At 44.4% G+C, this 19,761-nt stretch overlaps 1 protein-coding gene across 4 annotated transcripts in view; it reads right to left on the bottom strand.

The window, feature by feature from the left end:
• Positions 1-19,761, bottom strand: part of FRMPD4 (FERM and PDZ domain containing 4) — a 751,103-nt gene that overhangs the window by 9,054 nt on the left and 722,288 nt on the right. For all 4 annotated transcript variants that reach the window (XM_073227599.1, XM_073227601.1, XM_073227600.1 and 1 more), the window contains 6 exons: positions 17,545-17,664; positions 11,770-11,906; positions 8,918-9,044; positions 6,627-6,716; positions 5,895-6,077; positions 3,865-4,003 (listed from right to left, as the gene is read on the bottom strand). In XM_073227599.1, the coding sequence (XP_073083700.1) occupies positions 3,865-4,003; positions 5,895-6,077; positions 6,627-6,716; positions 8,918-9,044; positions 11,770-11,906; positions 17,545-17,664 (796 nt within the window). The remainder of the gene's footprint in view (positions 1-3,864; positions 4,004-5,894; positions 6,078-6,626; positions 6,717-8,917; positions 9,045-11,769; positions 11,907-17,544; positions 17,665-19,761) is intronic.

The following is a 19,761-nucleotide window of genomic DNA, read 5'->3' as shown; positions in this document are numbered from 1 at the left end:
GGTGTCAGCGTATTCATATATGAACGCCAGTATGCACGCCTGGATGCATGCATGCACACACCATATGATGCATGAGGTGGAGCCATCGCACGTACTGTACTTCTCTCTGCTATTGCTAAGCAGTTAATACTTTGACTCATTTCAATTTTTATTTGTATCATGAGAATTACTGAAGATTTGTTTGATGTTCTTTGTGAATTAAAATTGCAAAACTCTAATTAAATATATCATTGTTTTGTTTGTTCATCAAGGATCTTTCAAGAAGGAATTCTGATGTGGAGAGTTTGATCTGACATTTAGCAAGACAGTACCATGGGTTATTCTGTCAATATTGCTTTGTAGATTCCAGTGGCAACATTTTGAAGAAATATTAGGCCACATATCCTCCCATTTGTTCTCTCAAGTTGCCCGTAGCCCAAGTTTGGAGAATACTGACATTAGATATACAAGACACATGGGAAAAAAATCAGTTTTACTGAAGAGGTTTTTGCTTCCCTCACATTATGCAAAGGACACAATGTAAACAATATTCCAAGTCATTTTACTAAATACATATATTTTTACTAATAGAAAGTAAAGATATGATTTTGAAGATACTGAGTTACACACAAGCTTATAACAAACACACCTGTGGGGGGTTCAGCATTGTTTTGTTTGTAACAATTTAGACTATGACAAGCTGTGCACATGGGTGTGTGCACACACATGTATGTGTTGGGACTGCGGAATGTTGCAGGGAAGGAGAGTGGTTCAGGAAAGTTGTGACAGAGCTCTGGATTTAGACCAGGGCTTGGCCAGGTTTTCTATAAAGAGAAGGCCAGATAGTAAATATTTTAGGTCTTTCAGGCCAACTGCTCAGTTGAGCAAGTACTCAACTCTGCTGTTGTAAATGAAAGTAGCCATAGGTGATATATAAACAAATGGATGGTGACCCCTACCCGCAAAAGGGATGTCCACTGACCACTCCGTGAATATGACTTTATTTGGAAACAAAGTGTTGCAGATATCATTAAGGATGTTGAAATAAGATCATCCTGAATCATCTGTATGGGCCCTAAATCCAATGGCAAGCGTCCTTTCAAGAGAACAGCAGAGGGAGATTGGGGCAACATAGAGAAGTAGGGAAGGCTGTGTGAAGATGGATGCAATGACTGGAGTCATGGAGCAACAAAGAATGCCTCCAGCCGCTAGCAGTGGGAAGGGGCAAGGGAAGATTCTCCCCTAGAGCCTTTGGAGGGGGTAAAGCCCTGCCAATGCCTAGATTTTGGACATCTAGCATGCAAAATTGTGAGAGAATAAGTTTCTGTTAGGTTAAGTCCCAAGTTTGTGATGATTTGTTATGGCTGATCTAGGACACTAATACAATGGGCATGGCTGAGTTGCAATAAAACTTTATTTACAAGAACAAGATTTGATCCATGTGCCATAGTTTGCCAACTCCTCATTTAGACCAACAAGGAAACTGCATAGGTCTGCAGGCTAAAAACAAGTTAACAGATACTTACTCTGACCCTCCTAAGGCCCAGAGATGTGTAAATGTGTGGGTTCAGGGATTCTGAAAGTAACTAAGGATAACTTTCAGGATAGAGAAGAAATGGGCATTTACTGTTCCTTACTGGGGACCTTGACTATGGTCTTCAATCAGTTTGAGACAAGAAGAAAATACACACTCAAGCCTTGGCTTCCTTCCAGAGGGTGTACTCATTTGGCTTCTGGAATGATTTTGGAGACACAGAAGGATGTGGATTGGGAAGTGGGACTGATACTGTGGCCCAGTATCCCACAAAGGGGGAACAGAATGTGGACTTGGGGTGAACTGGCTGAAACAGACTTCGCTCTCTACATTTCTGGAGCCTTAGGAGATGTTTTGGGAGTTTCTGAAGAGAAGAGAGAACTGTCAGCCCTTAGAGGATGCTAAGCCCCAGGCTGCTGTTCAGCGTGGGTCAACCAGTTGCTTATTAGAACATGCCACCCTCTCTCCCTTGTCCCCACTTCTTACAAACACAGCCTCTCTTTCTCCCCCCACCAATCTCTTTCTCTCCCTCTGTTTCTCTCTGAGAATGAAGAGAGAGATGTGGAACATGTACCCTCACCCACAACCTCACTGTAGAACTGGGAGCAATCGCTGAAAGGGTGAAGTTCCATTGTGTCCACATGGTGTTTGGAACTAAGTTTTTGCCTCTCAAAATTTTAGTACCCATTACACTGGGAGTCACTGCAGATCGGACAGAATGGAGGCTGGTTGTCTTCATGCACCCGGACGACCTTAACAGGCCATGGGGTAAAGGTCTTATTTTCAAGATAAACTTTAAGATTTGAAGATAAAATGCTGAAAACTGGCTTTCCAATGCAGAAGGACTGTGTTAAATTGCTGAACTGCTCCTCAGAATTTCAAAGGTCAGTGTTAAATTGCTCTAAATCTCCAGTTTAATGAAAACGTGGTCATAAAAATGCACGCCACTGAACCCAGCACATACTCACCACCTCCTCTTTGTTCCTTCCCTGTTTATTTTTCATCACTTGTGTTTCATAGGTTCTTTCTTTGCTGTGTGTCTTCCTTTCTGTGTTTCTGTCACTTTCATTCCCAATTTTTCCCGTCCCCCCCCCTGCACCAATTATTAATACAAGTATTGGTCATTGTTTTAGGTCTTGAACATAGATTTCTTCCTAACCTTTATGTTGCATGCTGGGTTTTTAATCTCAGTTTTACAAGTGAGAAAACCCAGACTTTGAGAAATTAAAAAACAAAAACCCAAACCAGATGCTTCAAGGAGGGACTGGATTAAATCTAGTTGCAGGTCGCTGTTGCCTCTGGCACTCCCTGTCCGTCTCTCTCTTCTTCTTTCTCACTTGCCCTTTTCCTCTGACTGTACTGGCTCCCATTTACCAGCCATCATCACAAACTGCATGTGTCTATCTACATATTACCACACGCTTCTGGAAGAATGACTTACATTCTCTGCTAAGTGTATAAGTGAGAGGGTCTTCCCTCTCTTCTTTTTCCTTCCCCCTTATCTCTCAGAAACAGTGCCAATGGAATTCGGTCCTCTGAATTTCCCTTTCTTTTAGAAGAAACCTTCATTCTGGAATCCCTGATTTAATTTTTTCATGGGTCACTAGCTAGAGCTTGAATGCCTGTCTGTCCCTCAGCCGTACTTACTGAGTGTCCACTGTAGAGGGAGGAAAATGTTCAAACACTGAAGAACAAAGTTCTAAAACAAATGAAAACCAGTCACCCTCAAGGAAACTATTACCAGTGCAGCCCTCTTTGCCCTCACTTTGGAGCTACTTCATCTTGTCAACCGGTTGAATTGAATTATCTGATGCTCCCATCACAGAGCTAAGATAGCTGCTGGGGTCCCTTTTAGAGGCCCAAGCCCAAGTGCTGGGCAATGCCCATATCCTCTTATTGGTAGAGCTTCCACAATCCTGAGTAAGTCTGACGCAGGCAGAGGTGTCCAGATGGCTGGCCTGGGGCACCTTAAGCAGAGACAAGCCCGGAAGCTGGGGGCTCATGACTCCTATGGCCATCCCGTGCCTGTTCATTCTCTGCGCCCTCACCTCTGCAAGACTGAGGCAGGAAGAACAGCCGCAAAGGCTGATACCTGTTCCCTTCACCATAAAAGCACTGCCTTTGAAGCACACATCCCGGCATTTCCAAGTGATGCCTAAGATATAATAGAAAAGCCAACACTGTCACCAAGAAAAATCAGTCCCCACTGGAAGTGACTGAAAGCTTTCATGTTAAATTTGGACATTAGAATTTTTTATGGGTACGATTTTAACTTTTCAAGGAACATCCTTATTACTGTTGTCATGTCAGGAGGCAGGGATCACTGTTTCACGAGTTTCAGGGGAGAATACCTGTTTCCTGGGTCCCTGCGTTTTTCTTGTTGGCCATGTTAAATATCGACCTCCTGGAATCCACAAGGAGCCTGTAGTAGCCTGCCGTCAAGCAGGCCAGGTTCATGGCATCTGACGATTCCATCAGGAGTGTGATGGGCTGCAGGAAAGAGGAACTTTTGGTTAAAGCGTCCCTCCTGAACAGGCTGCACTTACACTTCTGCAATGTGAACAAAAAAGGCTACTGAGCAATCATTTCACTGGAGAAACACAGACGGGGACAGGGCAGGGTAACACAGGGAGCCCTGCTGAGAAACATTTAGGTGGCCCCATTTTGAAAGCCAGGACATTCTGAATCTTTTCCAAGTCACCCTGGAATGACAAAACAATAACATGGGTTTTGGTTCCACATAGTTCACATTTTGAAAATAGATAGTTAAGGGGTCAATTATGAGCTGTGTAATCGGAAAAATCGCAGCAAGATTCAGTTTGGGTTCATGGTGAAAATTAGTGCTGAAGAGAAGTAAAAATCAAGTGGAAATGACTGCTAAGACTGAATGAAAAGTGTCAAAGAGACCCAGGGAAAGGATGCTTCTAAAAAAAATTATAAATGCCCAGGAGGGCAAAATTGTACATTATAGACTCAAAATTGTAAACTCACAGGTGGGAGTTGAAAAGGCCTTGTGAAAACTTCCTGTAAACAACGGGGTTACCATGTAATTGGACGTGGACCTTGGGCATGTGGGGAAGGATGTGTTCGCCTGGAGCCACTTTCAAGTCAAGAAGGACAGACTGGCTGGTGTTCTTGGTGAAAGCGAGAGAAAGCAGGAGGGAAATAAGGGGCAGGGCTCGGATAGGACTCCTGTTTCCACAGGCAGGTGCGGGACCCTGGCCGGCCCCAAAGGCTCTGCCTGGGGGACCCCAACTTCCCATGCAGAGCGGCCCCTGTGCTCCTTGAAGAACTAGCTGCCTCTCCCTTCCATTCCAACTGCAGCCTCCTGGCAAACCACCCCACAATTCAGGCTCCCCACGTGTCTTCTGGTGCCTTCAGCTTGCCATGAAGTCAGCTGGAGCCCCTGGATTCAGCCCCTGGAAGGCCGTGCCCGGGCACTGGCCAACCTGGCCAAGCTCCATGTTCTCCCTTTCATGGCCCTGCCTTCCTGCTGCACAGCACACATATCCTTTCTGATCTGCTGTGTAGAAACCCTTTCCCACCTCCTCATTTACTCTTGATCCGCTCCTCCCACACCACCCTCGTGGGAGCGGGCACGGGAACGGGTCCTGGTCACCTGTTCTCACAGCACTTCTCGTTGACACTGTTTCCTTGGCCGGGTCTTCTGTCTCTCTTTGGGCCCAGTGCCTATTCTTCATCGAAACATTAATCACCAAAATGCAACAGCTCATATGTTACAAGGACAAGAAGGTGAGGACAGGGCACTTGGACTATCTCCTATCCACTTCTGTTTTGGGAGGAGAGCTTTGCCCTTTGAGGACAGCCTCTGATTGTGTTTTTTAGACGGAATGGCCATGACATTCTTAAGGGCCAGATGTTCAGTCAGTACTAATCACTCACTATAGCATCAAAAGACAGACTGACTAAAATACTCAGCTTTTCCAAAAGAATAAACACATATGGACCCAATCTAACAGAAGGGAATGGGAGTTCTAAACAGAGTTAGGAAAAATCTCCCCGACTCTTTACCTTAGAGTCATATATTCTAGAACCTCAGTAGGGAAAAATCTTCCCACTCCCTGTCTATGATTTATGTACTCTGGGGCCAGCAGGGACCTTAGCAATGGATCAGCTTGCTTGCTTCCATATACATGAAGAAATTAAGCCCAGAGAAGCATAGCAACCTGTCTCTAGATTATATGACTGTTTAGTGAGGACTAAACTCTCCAGCCTGGCCTGGATGAATTTTTTTCTTGCACTTCTCACATCTCTGATCCTCTGCACATGTTAACATTTCACCTGCTCTGTAAATAACGGCAGTCTTATCACAAAAGATCTGTGCAAAGCAAGGCCCCATGTCAACACCAGAAAGACTTACCTTCACATCCAGCACGTGGAGCTCCACCCTCACCAAATTCTCCTCTTCAGTAAACATCTCGATCCTGTTGACATGGCTGAAGTCAGCTAAAAGAGCCACCAGATTGGTTTTGGTATTTATGACGTGACTTATGCCATACCGGGGCCCAACCAAGAGAGTCACTTCTGAGCGCTTTTCTGCCTGCTGAGAAAGAGACATTGACAAAATATAAAACCACTAGACTTCTGAAGCACCATTCAAAGTCGAATCTGAGAGTCTGTTTTTATAAGATTACATTTTCTTCAGAAAGCACTTCTGGGTTATGTTGTACTAAGTCATTCTTCTAGAAGAGCCAGAGAGACGACTGCATTGCTTGCATTGTGGCTCTGATAAGTTACAAATAGAGCAGAAAGTAAGTGCTACCATAGCACATATAATCATAAGAAACTTTTAGGAATGAGGATTTTTTCTTTTTTAATGTAGAAGCAACTTCTGGCCCAAGGATGTAAAAGGAGGCCATTGTCAGAGTGCACCAGTCCCCTTTGTTCTTCCCACTCCCTTTTCTAGGGCATTCTGCAGTGGCATTTCTTCTGATGTTTTCAGACTGTGGTGCAGTCTATTAGAAATGGAGGCTGGAAAAGATTCACAGCTGACCTGCTTTTGTCATCAAAGGCAGCTCATTCCAGACAGCCTATGCAGGGACATTCTGCCGGCCTCTGTGGCTTCCCAGCAAAAGCAAGAAAAAGAAATTACCACTAATGTTGCCTTGAACACACGACCCCCATACAATCGAAGGTCACTGAGGAACTTGAGATAATGGACCTTGGCTTGCAGTGCAGAGAGCTGAGGAGAGAAAAGAAACCTCAGGTGTTACCTCCATTGGGGGAGATTCTCATTCTGCTGGGGACCAGCTGGAAACAAGGGCCAACCGGAATGATGCTACTGCCAACAGATGGGGTGGGGCAAGGACTCTGCACGAGGAACCCAAGTACATTGCCCTGTGTTTGGTGTCCTGAGAAAGGGCTGTGGCAATATCCAGATTAACCTCTTTTTATTTGGGGGGAAATGTATGGGAGCCTCTTAAGTGTGGACATGCTGGGCCAGGATCCTTGAGAGGGAGACCAAGAAGACAAAGGGTCCACTGAACACCTGCTCATGAGGCGACTTCCAGAAGCCACTTGTGTTTTTCAATTGCCATTAGGGACAAAAGCAGGTTGGATTAAAATTCTCCCACAGCCCTGGACACCCACCTGTAGCAGAGTCTGGGGGCTGTTTTGAATACACTCCTGCAATCTTTGTAAAGCCTTTCAAACAGGCTCTCTCTGCCCATCTCAAGTTTCTTCCAGCCATTTCAAGTTGTTAGGGAAAATGAACTTTCTAAGCCTCAAACATTGTGGAAATGTTTGAACTTGCTATGTAGGTCTCTGTTTTATTAGTTTACCTCCAAGAATCTATTGAGTGTCCTGAATGATTCACAAATGAAATGTGACCCAGACAAAGTTTATAGACTTAAAAATGTAGATTCCCACATGAAAAAATGATTGAAAAAAAGTCCCTGTTTCATACTGAATGTGCCAGGAATGCTTTTTAGGGGTGAAATTTTCCAACCAGGGGTAGACCATCACAAACCAACGACTGTGAAATTCTGCTTCCGATTAGATGACTGCTTCATCTGCTGACTATACCTGAATTCGCTATCTTTTATGTCATTGTCCTTTCACACTGTTCATCCATCCTACTTTTTGCAAAAACCCAAAGCACTTTGCAAATGGATTTGAAAGCAAACTGCTCCTTCTTGGCTAGATAAACTGACCTTTATGGAAGGACAGTGATAGATAGATTGACCTTAGAGCAGTTACCTGAATCCCAAAAGCAATGGGCCAGGCTTGAAAAATTAATCAGGTCAACGAAAAGAAATGAGCGTTGGGCCAATCAGAGCTGAAATGTTAAAAACCTTGATCCAAGACATCCTGCTGTATTTCTAGGATCTGAACGTTTACAGACGCTGTGAAGTAAGTCAAAGGTGGCTGACAGTGTGCTCAGCCTGATTTTATTAAAAAAAAAAAAAAGCCATGCGGTAAGGAGGGAATAGAAAGATGTATGCCTTAGCCAGTGAAAATGACTTAAAACCCAATACCAAGACCTAAGAACTACCCACGTAAACAGTGATTTACATCAGAGTCACACACGTCCCTGCGGCCGGTACCAACGGGAAGTGCTCTCGGGTTGTTACACTGCTTCCAGTTTTTATAGGTCCAGTATTTTAAGTCTCCTTCTCTTTCTTCCTATACCCTTTGCTTTTTATTACCTATAAACATAACTCTCTATTCTGACCCACAGGATATTTAAAAATGTCCTTTGTCCTTCTACTTGATAAAAAAAAAAACACGAGTAAGATTTAATTCAGAGTGTGTCAGCTGGGGGGTGACTTTGTTCCCCAGGGCACATGCTGCATGTCTGCTGCATGTCTGGAGACACTTGTTTGTCATGATTGAGGGGGTGGGGGCGCGACTGGTAGAGACAAGCGGCACTGCCTGCCACAACGCACAGGGCAGCCCCTCTCCCCCAACAAAGGCGATCTGGTGCCAAATGTCACCAGTGCTGAGGCAGAGAAACCCTCGCTAGTTAACACGGTGCCTGGTCTGCAGGGACCCTTGCTGGCTGCTGTGCATTTCAGCTGGTCTGAGTGGTAAGCAAGAGCACGATGGAAATGTGAGATCATCTTGCAACTCTATCCTCTCTTCACAAGATCTCAGAGGCTCTGCGAGGTTCTCCTACATGCACGCACTCGTGAACGCGAACACACTCCGTACAGGAAGGAGTCCATAGCTTGCAAGCAATAAACAGGTTTCCATAAGAACACTTATATTTCATCAGTCTTAAAAACATGTTAATAGTCAAGAAAAGGGGGGTTATACAGTGTTACTGCTTCTGAAAATCTGGTGCTAAGTACTTTATTCACGGGCTAATTTTATACATTTTCTAAAGTGCATGCAAGCCTCTCTCCTTAAAATCCATTTTCTATTAAGATGTAAATGTAATACCTTTTTACCCGGTGGCACCAAGTTTTGATTTGCTTTGACAAGGTGTGAAAGTGCTTTCTTTATGTTCTTCTCTTTCATGCTTTGCAGCACAGCCGAGGGAAGGAAAGTCTCTAATCCCCATTCTTTTCTGCAATAAAGAGCATATCTTTAATTTCACATTCTTGTGATGGCTACTTATCTAAGACAAAATGGCGCTCTGAAGTTTGTTGAAACACATGAACTCTTGGTAGGCAGGGAATGGAGAAAAGTCCCCAATTAGGGAGCAACCTTTAATTTACACTCAGGAAGCATACTATTTCTGATCATTAATGCATGTTTGCATTTTAAAAGAAACATATTCTTCACTCTTCAGAGAGAATGCTAATGAGGCATTTGGGACCAACGGAAATTGAAGAGATAGTTTATCTGACCCACCTCTGAATCTCCTAGAATTAATTCACATATCTGAGTTTGTATTTCCAACACCCACCTCTCTCCATCCTTTTGTTTATTCCCGTTGTCACCTCTCCCTGTCTGTCCACTTTGTGTCTTTCTCTCTTCACTTAGGACAGATGCAACTCCTTTATGGCCCGCAAATTCTTCCCTCCCCATCTCCCTCATCAATGGCCATTTCTCTACACACACACAGTTCTTTTGTCCCAGCCAGATCGCGTCTATCTAACTCCCTCCGTCAATGTTTCTTGCTGGGCGGGGTGGAGTGCAGCTGTTGTGGAGGCAAGGTGGGGTTCATGACCGTCATGTACGCCTGGCACTGATGGGGAGAGGCCAACTGCACTCACAGGTGTGGATATACAAGCAAAACAAAGAAATGGGACTAGCTTAATATATTTTCCATTTCCCCAGCAATGACCACAATCCTAAGAAGGTCCCATCTTTTGAACTCTCGGAACTCTAGCCTGATTGGCCACGTGCCCAACCAGTATCTTCTAAATTATAAGAAAGCCTTCAAGGTGACTCTGGGTATTTCTCCTGCTCCAGATCCTCTCCAAAGAAGGGTAGGAAGACAGCCTTCCTCCTCTTGACCATTCACATTCTTCTCACTAGTTAAGATAGTGCTTCTTGTGGTCCCCATTTCCTCCTCCTCAACTGGTACTTAACTATCTCCACCCATCATTCGGTGCTCTTACGGGCTACAATTCTAGTTGTACCATTATTTCAAACCCTTACTTTACATATGTTTCTAATGAGAGCATGAGCTCTCTGACAGCCAGGCTTATTATTTATACTTACTAGTACTGTCTACTGTCCTTGGGTAAATACTATATAAAATGTTCAATGAACATTTGTCAGGTGAATGAATTAATTACTGAGAACATTCTCGAAGATTCTGGAAGATTCCTGTCAAGATGGTTACCTCTGGGAGGTATCTGACTGTACCATGTTCAACCTGCTAAGATAGGGTATACAGAGAGTAGGAGCAGAAGTGCGTTTTAATTGTCTGGAAACCATCTCAAGTTGTGAAGGCCACCCTCTCAAATGAAAGCCAGTTTCATCCATCCCCAGGAACTTCAGAAAGGGGAGTGGATGAAGGGGTGACTGAGCTGGAGGCCGCTTTATGAGCTGAGGCTCTGGCTATGGTCACAGTGCACGTGGCAAGAGAGAAAGAGAAAAATCTGTGGAAAAGTGTGACTGAGGGGAAGGCCAGCCAATCCCAGACCGCACACAAGGACTTGTCCCCCCCAGCATCAACAGAATAACTGAGAGTGATAAGAACAGTGGCACTGGAGTCAGTAAATGGGGGTTCTAATCCTCCCCAGCACAGGCTCATGGACCTGCTGGGAAGAAGGCCTTTTGCCACCAGGAGGGTCAACCTGGCCCTGTGTGATTTAGAGGCTTTGCAGACAGCCCAAGGGCAGCTTCTTGGGGAGGTGGATGTTAACTAGCTTGCACATGGCTTGGAGGTGGAGATGGAGAGGGCTCTAAGGCTCTTAGCATTACGTGGACACGTGGCTTCAGCCAGGCCGTGATCTTCGGAGTATGAATGTTCCTTTCTCCTGGCATTAGAGCTGCCAGGCGTAAGGAGTGAGGCTTTAGGCCACTGAGTGACCTGCCACCGTACCGAGTGGGCGAAGGAGGGCTCTCTTGTAAAGGATGGCCCCTTAAGTAGACACATCAACTAAAGCTACACAGTTTTTTTCTAAAAAGGGGATCTTCTCTGCCAAAAAGGTAGTATACTGATGCTGTAAATGGCGAATTCGGCCGGAGAAGGCAGTCACAGTTTCCAAGCGACAAGGGGTTCATGAAGCGGGGCTTACCTGCCCACTCGCACAGATTTCTACTACAAATACCATCCTTCCAGACTGTGACTAAGAACATGGCTCTTTGTACTGCACTTCGATTAGCAGCTAGAGGAATCTGGGGGTATGCAGACCACTGTCCGAACACACGTGCTTCAACTGATCCCTGTGGAATCCCACTGCCTGGCTTCCAATCCTGCCCCTCGAGGTCACAGCCAGTGTGACTTGGGCAAGTTACTTCATCATCTGTGCCTCAGTTTGCTCGCCTGTAACATGGCCCTAAAGTCCTACTGATCTCATAGGGACGTCATGAGACTTAACAGCTTAATGCCTGAAAAACGCTGAGACCAAAGCTTGTTTAAGAGTTTTACAATGTATGCTTCATTTTAAATATGACCCTCATTTGAACTGCAATTCTCTAGAGGTGGATTATTTAAGACGTGGGTCTCTTCCACCAAAAACGAACAAGATATTCGTATATTTTGCCTCTGGTTAACCAGTGCTCTGTCACAAACGAGATCCACTTTGGAATAAGAGACATGCATCAAAAATACACTTGGGCGTTAACGATGTAGTACCTCTGTCTCCAAAACAGCTCTGAGAGTCAACACTTACTCGATGTATTTGAGGGAGATTTTCTGCGTTTGCTTGGTGGTAACGGTTGCGATATACATCTGCAAGGCAGCCAGCCGCAGGGCTATGTCGTATTTCAGTTCCGGCCCGAATCGCTCCTGAACAACATCGTTACAACTCTGCAGAGAGACCAGCAGAGGGCGCAGCTTGTCAAAGAATGGGCTGCACCGCCTTGCCTGAGGAACAGGTGACAGGCACATCCCCAGTGTTCCACCTTCACGTGCAAGGCAGAGAGGCTAAATGTGGAAACACTTCCACTGGGCTGCTGAGAACCGAGTCGGTACGTAATTGCACATATTGACACAGAGACCACGCAAAAACATTTAGCATTGATCAACAAGTCAGCTGCTATTTAAATATATAGCTTCTTGTAAAAATAATTAGGAATTTAGATACGCAATTTCCAAACACAGGTGCAGCAACCGAGCACGTGAAGTACTGGCTAGAACAGTATGGCTTCTGTAGCTGGGCTGCCAGGGTTAGAATCCTGGGTTGAATCCTGTTCCTTTACTTCACCGGGGCATGACCTTGGGCAAGTTCCTTAATTGTTCTGTGCCTCAGTCTCCTCTCCTGTAAATTGGGGATAATACTGCTTCCCCATCACAGGGCTGTGGTGAGGATTAAATGAGTTAACAGTGTAAGGCCCTTAGGCTCTACCTGGCAAATGGCCGGCGCTCATCCACATTAATAGCTGTCACCCAGAGCAGCTTGGGGAGGCAGGATTAGCAAGGCGACAGACAGCAGCAACTCTGGATTTATAACCACCTGCTTCGCAGTCCCAGCTTTGCCTATGGCTACCTGTTTATGTAACTTCAACCAGTTTGCTCCTGAAGCCTCAGTTTACTTATCTATGCAATGGGGATTCATGCTAACTGCCTCACTGAAGTGGTGCAAGGATTAAATGAGATGCACATCAAGTGCTTATCCCAGTCAGCTGGTGCACTCAGCAGAGAGTAGCTGTTGGAACCCTGGGTAGCCCGGTGGTGACTGCCCCCACTTTGGCTTTGACGGACTCATTCCATGTTTCTCTGCCTTACTTTCTCATCTGTAAAACGGCAACACCTCCCTCACTGGGTTTGTGGTGAGCATCAAACTGAGGAGTGGCCGAGAGCGTGTTGTGACGGGTGAAGTCACGTATGACCACAAGGGATTGCTTTTAGGATGGCATGCTCGCTAGGATCCAAGGACCAGCTCAGTGCTGATGGGAGCACGGCCCTGCTTAAGCATATTCTGCCTGTGTGTTTACTTATTTTTGTTATGGGAAACTAGGCTCTTGGGCTAGAAAATAAGGTATCTAGCCTCTTTCTCCCTTTATTCTTTGCCAGGTCCCATGAAGAATTCAAACGGAAAAGTGTATCAGGATTCGTCTGCCTCCCTTCTGAGAGAAGCGCATTTATGGTCACCTCATACGTTGATTTTACTAAATGGGAACAAGTGCCCTTGTATGGTACAGAAACCAGACTCTCTGCACACAAATTCTGCCCTTCCAACATCCAGCCATGCCATACTGGCACAACACACATGCCTACTCGCAGCTTCAGATCATCCCTTCACTCCTGAGGCCACATTCTTTCCCCCTCCATCCCTAATACAGCCACCCACCTTTGCGTCTCCTTGGAATCTCCTTCAAACTGCAAAGCACTCCTTGCTGGAAGTGGGTCTGACCTGAGGCGGGAGCTAGGGTGGTGTGAGTGAAGGCCGCTCTGGAGAGCAATTCCAGGCTACCATTTGCTGTTTGGGTTTACCAGTTATGCCCAAGTGCCCAGCATTGTCTGCAAAGGGGAGCCATGGGGCTGAAGGCCCAAAGGGTCATTTCAGGGAGTCTCATGAGGGATGAAGGTGCGGAAGGCAATTGGCACAGTGCCAGGCCATAAGAGGCACTGGACGTTTGCCGATAAATCATTTTGATAAATGACTTTCTTCTATGACTGCTACTGCATGACTGATTTGAAGCAGGGTTTTAGCATAGAATTTAGAGACAAAAGCTCCAGGTTTGATCACAGGCTCTGTCTACTACTAATAAAACAGCCTTGGACATGGCAATTCGTCTCTGTTGAGTCTCAGTTTTGTCTGAAAATGGACTCCAGTTTACTGGTACACCTAAAAGGATGTTTCATAAACTGGAATGTGCTTTACAAAGGTGAGTCATCGGTATGAGTTCTCCGAAGACGTGTGACTGGGACTACTTTTTCCTATTCCCTGATATACCCTGTATTTAACCGGACTTCTGACTCAATTTTTAGTCAAAGTGATTAGTTCACTTAATTCCATTATATAATTCATACAGACTGACCCTGGAGAATCAGCATTAAGTCTGACTTTATATTTTTGCATAGACATTTGGCACTAATCCTGTTTTTCTTACTCTCACGTACACAAGTAAGTGGTGGTCACTGTTTTGCTAAATGGAGGTCCTGACAGACTCTACTTTAGGCCTACAGAAAGTTCACTTAAAATGAGCATGTTAGATGTTAAAAAGGAAACTGATACCGCTAGAGTGCTGGAAAGCATAGGTATTATTTTGTTCACGAACAGGCATGACAATCTTTTTCTTAATAGATAGTGGACAGGTAAATGTCAGCATAGCTCATAATTATGAATTAGAGAAGTCTAAATTATTAGGGTTTTCTGTGAATATAGATGCTAACATCTATATTGATGCTATATATCATCTGTAAAATACCTCATGGCCCTTTGATGACGAGGGGATAATAGACAGTATCGCTACTAACACCTGTTTCATTGTCGTGGTTGGTCTGGTGAACGGCTACTGTCCCTATTAGGAACCCACCAGGCTGAACTGACTTTTGTCTTTGTGATGTGGTATATATTGCTTCCGCTTCCTCTTTTGTTCGCTAGGTTCATTTTATTGCATCTTTCTAGTACCTAAATTCAACGTGGGCACACAGCATCATTTGCAGATCCACTGGCTTATTTTAGACAGTTATGTTATTTCAGACACACTGTGCATTCTGTGAACACAAGGCATTTCAGAACGAAGAGTCTGATGCCAAGAAATTGTCACTTCCTATTTTTCAGTGGAAGATGTATAAGATGATGGCAGCTTTATGTTGGTCTCTGTGGTCCCCCATACATGACTTTCCACCCCCTGCACTGGCTACTCCTTGAAGGGGTGTTTAGTCTACCACACATGCTAAACTGGAAGCAGAAACAGCATCAGTCTTCTGCTAGCCCCTGGGCAAGATTCCCGCATAGGTTTTCCTCTTCTCAGGACAGCCCCACAGGTATAAAACATGCATCTTGTGAATAAGAAAGATCTACATGAAGTGCGTTACATTTGAGCAAATACACCTTAAACAGAAGCTTGCTTAGCAGAACTCCCCTCCCCGAGACAAACACAACCACATTCTTTTTTTATAAATGCAACGGGCTTGTGATGGTTAAAAAGGAAGCAGCATAAAATAGTTTTAAAGCATCATCCTGTTAACGGGATGAGTATGTAATTATAGAGAATGGCAGCCGAAGGCATCTCCTCGTCCGCAACCATGAGCTGACCGGCACCTGTAACTATTTATTTGCAACTGACAGGCTAAAAAACACAGCCCATGATCTGAGCTGCAGTGGCAAAGCCCTGGGTTGGTGTTCAGCAGCAATGTGGGGAGGACACAGTAACCAATCTGCTGGGAATCGGGCTGGCTGCTTCATACAGTCACATCTGGGTTACTGGGCCTACTGGGGGGCCGGGGATATTACTGAGGGGTCCAGGTGACCGAAGATTAACATTTGAAAAATTCAAGTCATGACAGTTTCACTGTTCTGGGTAGAAAATGGTATAAAGTGCACTACACATTTCTTTGCTTTTCCTGATGACTCGGGGTTATCTTCATGATCTTTAATCATCCTACTGAGCTGCTAAGTACCACAGTCTCTTCTAAAGACCACTGAGGAGGGAAAACATTTCATCAGCTTTTTGTTTAGTGTCCCCATCTGCAGGAATGTTCTAGTACATTGTGCTTCTTTCTTCTCTGATTTAATTTCTGTTCTCCAGGGCTTATTGTCACTTGAATTTATGTCACCTTTCCCAGCCTTTGGCATTTATCTTCCCTCTGTCTCTCTGCCATCTTCTACTTATTTTCTTTTCCCACTCAACTTTTTAGAGATTACAAAAGCTCTGAAATACCCAAGAACATACTGAGAACAGTAAAACAAATACCAGTGTATCAACTGCCAAGAATTAACAAATGGTTTCTTTTATTTTCTTTTTCTTACCCACTTTGCTTTTTATTTCTAACTTATGGCCTCTGCAATCTTTGCCTTACACAGGTGTCCCCAGCCAATGACAGCGTGGGTTGTTTTTTTGTTTTTGCCACAATTTGGCCTTTTCTCCCTTTTTTGTGGGGTGAGGTTACATTTAGCTTTACAACCTCTTTGAGTAGTTCTAATGCTAAATGCCTAACATTAGGTAAGTGGGTTCTTGCTGTTTAATGTGATTATCCTGGGAATTTAAGTGAGAGTAATGCAAAGCTGTTACAGAATAATACAGGAACATGTCCTCAGTATCAAACGGATTCCCTTTGGGACAGAGTATCAAATAGCCTTGTTTCTTTTTGAGATTATATGCCAGAATCAGATACAAACAGTCTGCAAAGAATACTATTTTTTTAAAGTTTTATTGCCTTGAAAGTATTCATTCCAGTATAATGAACACCTACATTTCAGAACAATCTTAGCATCAAATAAATGAATGAATAAGTAGGGCAAACTCCTTTCTTAAGTAGAATGTCAATTAATAAATGAAGAAATAACAGAATTAAGATAATCATCATTTTCAACCATCACAATAATAATGGATTCAGGCATGAATCAGAATAAATCCCAATGAGGGTTTCAAAGTGACTCTCCACAAGTTACTTGTTAATTAAAATAAGAAAGTAGTAACTTCTAGTTGGATACATTTGGAGAACGTCACCTTAACCATGAGTCAAAGATAACCTTGTCATTAAGGGGAAAATTGACACCATGTGCCTCCTGATGGGGTGCCCCAAGGAGGCCACAAAATCACTCACGTTGTGCTTCTGCCCAAAGTGCATAACCTCTTCCCATCAGGAGAAACCATCAGAGAAACCCAAACCCACACGCTCAGAGCAGTACTCCCCAGAAGGGTCCAGGTCTTGAGAGTCAAAGACTGAGAAACAGTCCAGATATAAGGACAGTGAAGTGACACGACAACTAAATGCAAAACGGGTTCCTGGAGTGGATCCAGTTTTAGGAATAAATTGAGATAAATGACATTTTGGGAACAGTAGGCAAAATTTGGACATGGATTGTAGATCAGATAATGGAAATATATGAGTGTTAAACTTCCCGACTTGGTTAATTGTACATGATTATATAAGAGACTGTCCTTGTTACTAGGAAATACACACTGAAGGATTTGGGAGTAAATGAGCATGATTTTGGCAACTGACATTCCTATGGTTTGGAAGAAAATTGGGTGTGTAATGGATTTTTTTGGTGGGGGGAACATGTGCACACACTAAAGTAAATGTGGTAAACTTAAAATTGGTGAATGTGGGGAAAGGATATCGAAGAGGTCTTTTACTAATATTGCAACTTTTTCATAAGTACAGAATTATTTCAAAATCAAAAATAAGCAAACAAAAGAAGCACCATGGTATCATTGAACTTGGGGTGGGGGACAAAGAGAAAGATCTCAGGTGAAAGAATTTAGGTACAAAATCCACAGTTAGTTTTTCCCATAACAATAATATAAAGCATGCCCAAATTCTCACATACCTGAACATAGAGATACTCAAAAGCAACTGGATCTCTCCTTAAAAGGTCAATTGGATCCTTTGGGACAAAGCTAATTCGGAAAAGACATCTCATCTTATGGGAGCTGGGCCTCTGTGTCACCTGGAAGAGCAGAGCAATCACAAGAATGCTTCAGTGCAGAGAGAAGTGGCTGACGGCACAGAGGCAAAGGCAACCTTCTTTGGACACCGAGGTGCGGGTGAAGTTGTTTGTGTCGGTCACTGACACTCATTCCCTGAAAACCGCTCATACCTCATGACTTGGGGTGCGTTCCCCAGAGGCAGACCCTGAGACGAGGGACTTTCCAAAGAAGGGCTCCCAGGAGAGGCAGGCCAGGCAGAAGAGGCAGCTGAGCAAGGAGGCTCGCTGCTGTTTGAGCCCTGGGGGACTCTGGAGGGTCACTTACACCGCAGAGCCACCGGGAGCACTGATGGGTCATTGGCTTCCGGGTATGGCTGCATGGGTGGCAGGAGCCTGAGGGCAGTCCCGAGGGGGGTACAAAAGGGGACCCAGAGGGCGAGCGCAGAGATGGCCCACTACATTCAGTATCGTACTGCAGATGACATCACGTTGGAAAGTAAGACGACAGAAGTTCTAGCCCCTGCGCTAAATCCAGAGTCCACAAGTTTCCAAACTACCCCAAACTTCTGATGTCATCACACTGTCCAATTGTTCAAAGGTGCTTCAAATACAGTATAGGTTCTTTCAGTGTGAACGGCCATGGCTCACTGTGTTTTCCTTTTTTCCAGCACAGTCTGTGCCGACCACTAGGTATTAGTTTCTTAATTCCTTTGTAACAAAAGGCAATCAAATCAATGACTAGAAGGCACTTCACCAACAGCTGAAAGAATGAGAGACAAGCGACTCCAAGACAGAAGGTAAAGGCTCTTCAACTTCATATACTGGTCACTACTTGTATACAGGGGACAAATCTGGCAAAGTTAAAATGTTCAGGAAATGCAATTTAAACACTCAAAAATAGCAATAGCTTCACTGAGTCCCATTGTATGTGTGTGTGTGTGTGTGTGCATCTATATCTCTATCTATCTAAATATATTTTTTCCCTCTACGTTCTTACAGTTTACATCACTCTGTTGAGAAGAATTTCAATGGGAAAACAAACCCTACTTTTTAAAGGTATATTAGGCAGATGGGGAAGTAGTGACCCTGGCGGCCCAGTTTTCTTCTGTGAGCAGGATAGGAAAGCAGAGTGGACTTGGGCCCAGGGGTGTGGGTCGCTCATCACTGGCTGGTGGTAAAGCAAACCAGGAAGAAGGAATATGGGAACCTAAGAGACCCTGGTGCCAGGCAGGCCCGCTGTTGGGTTTCATAGTGACATCATAGGGTATTTTCTCAGAAGGGCTGCACTGAGGTTAGGAAGAAGTCAGGGGTTCAGACAGTAGTGTTTGCCATGCAGAAGTTTAGTTTTGAACTGCCAGAAACTCAGGTAGTGTTGCTTACAAGTTGTTTTAGGGGTTTTCATGAACATTAAATGCTTTTTAAATGAGCTTTGTTATTAGACAAATTTCTTATACTTACTCTCTTTATATCATGCCTATAAATATTTTATTGATCAAGTTTTTATTCTGCATTCATTTCAAAGGCATATAGCTGGTTTGTTGCAGGGTATTGAAATCAATAGATTTTCTTTTCTAAAGATAATGCTTGAGTTGTGGTACTTTGCTTTTAGTTCTGATTAAAAAAAACAAAATGAAGCCTCTCCTAAAAACACAAAGGAAGATTCATTGTTACAGGCTTTTTGTTTCCTTCTAATATTTTCTAAGAAATTCAGGAACTGGAAGCCAATCCAGAATGAAAAGTTATGGTCACCTAGCAGCAGAAGACACTTTGAAAGAATGTCTATCTAGTTACATCACCATGAGCTTTCCTGTAAAGGCCATGTAGTGGGTCGAAGTTCAGAGGGAAAGTTGAAACTAGAAATACCACAGAGTTGTGGGAGGCTTCATTAGCCTCATAGCAACTGAGTGTCCACCCATATCCCCTTCGCATTTACTGCCAGGAGCCGAAGGCTGTTGACTGCAAACACCTGTGACCACCTGCCGGCGCAGTGCACATGTGCCCAGCTAGGGAGCACCGTCCATGGGACTGGCCCCCCAGCACCAACGACAGAGCGTCGGCGGACAAGCGCCTGAGCCCCAGCCCTTCGGGTGGGATGCTGCGGAGGAGTGTTCCCCGCCG

The sequence above is a fragment of the Manis javanica genome, chromosome X (genome assembly GCF_040802235.1).
Source record: "Manis javanica isolate MJ-LG chromosome X, MJ_LKY, whole genome shotgun sequence".
Taxonomy (NCBI): domain Eukaryota; kingdom Metazoa; phylum Chordata; class Mammalia; order Pholidota; family Manidae; genus Manis; species Manis javanica.
The sequence above is the reverse complement of the archived record's forward strand: the minus strand, read 5'-3'. Positions and strand labels throughout refer to the sequence as shown.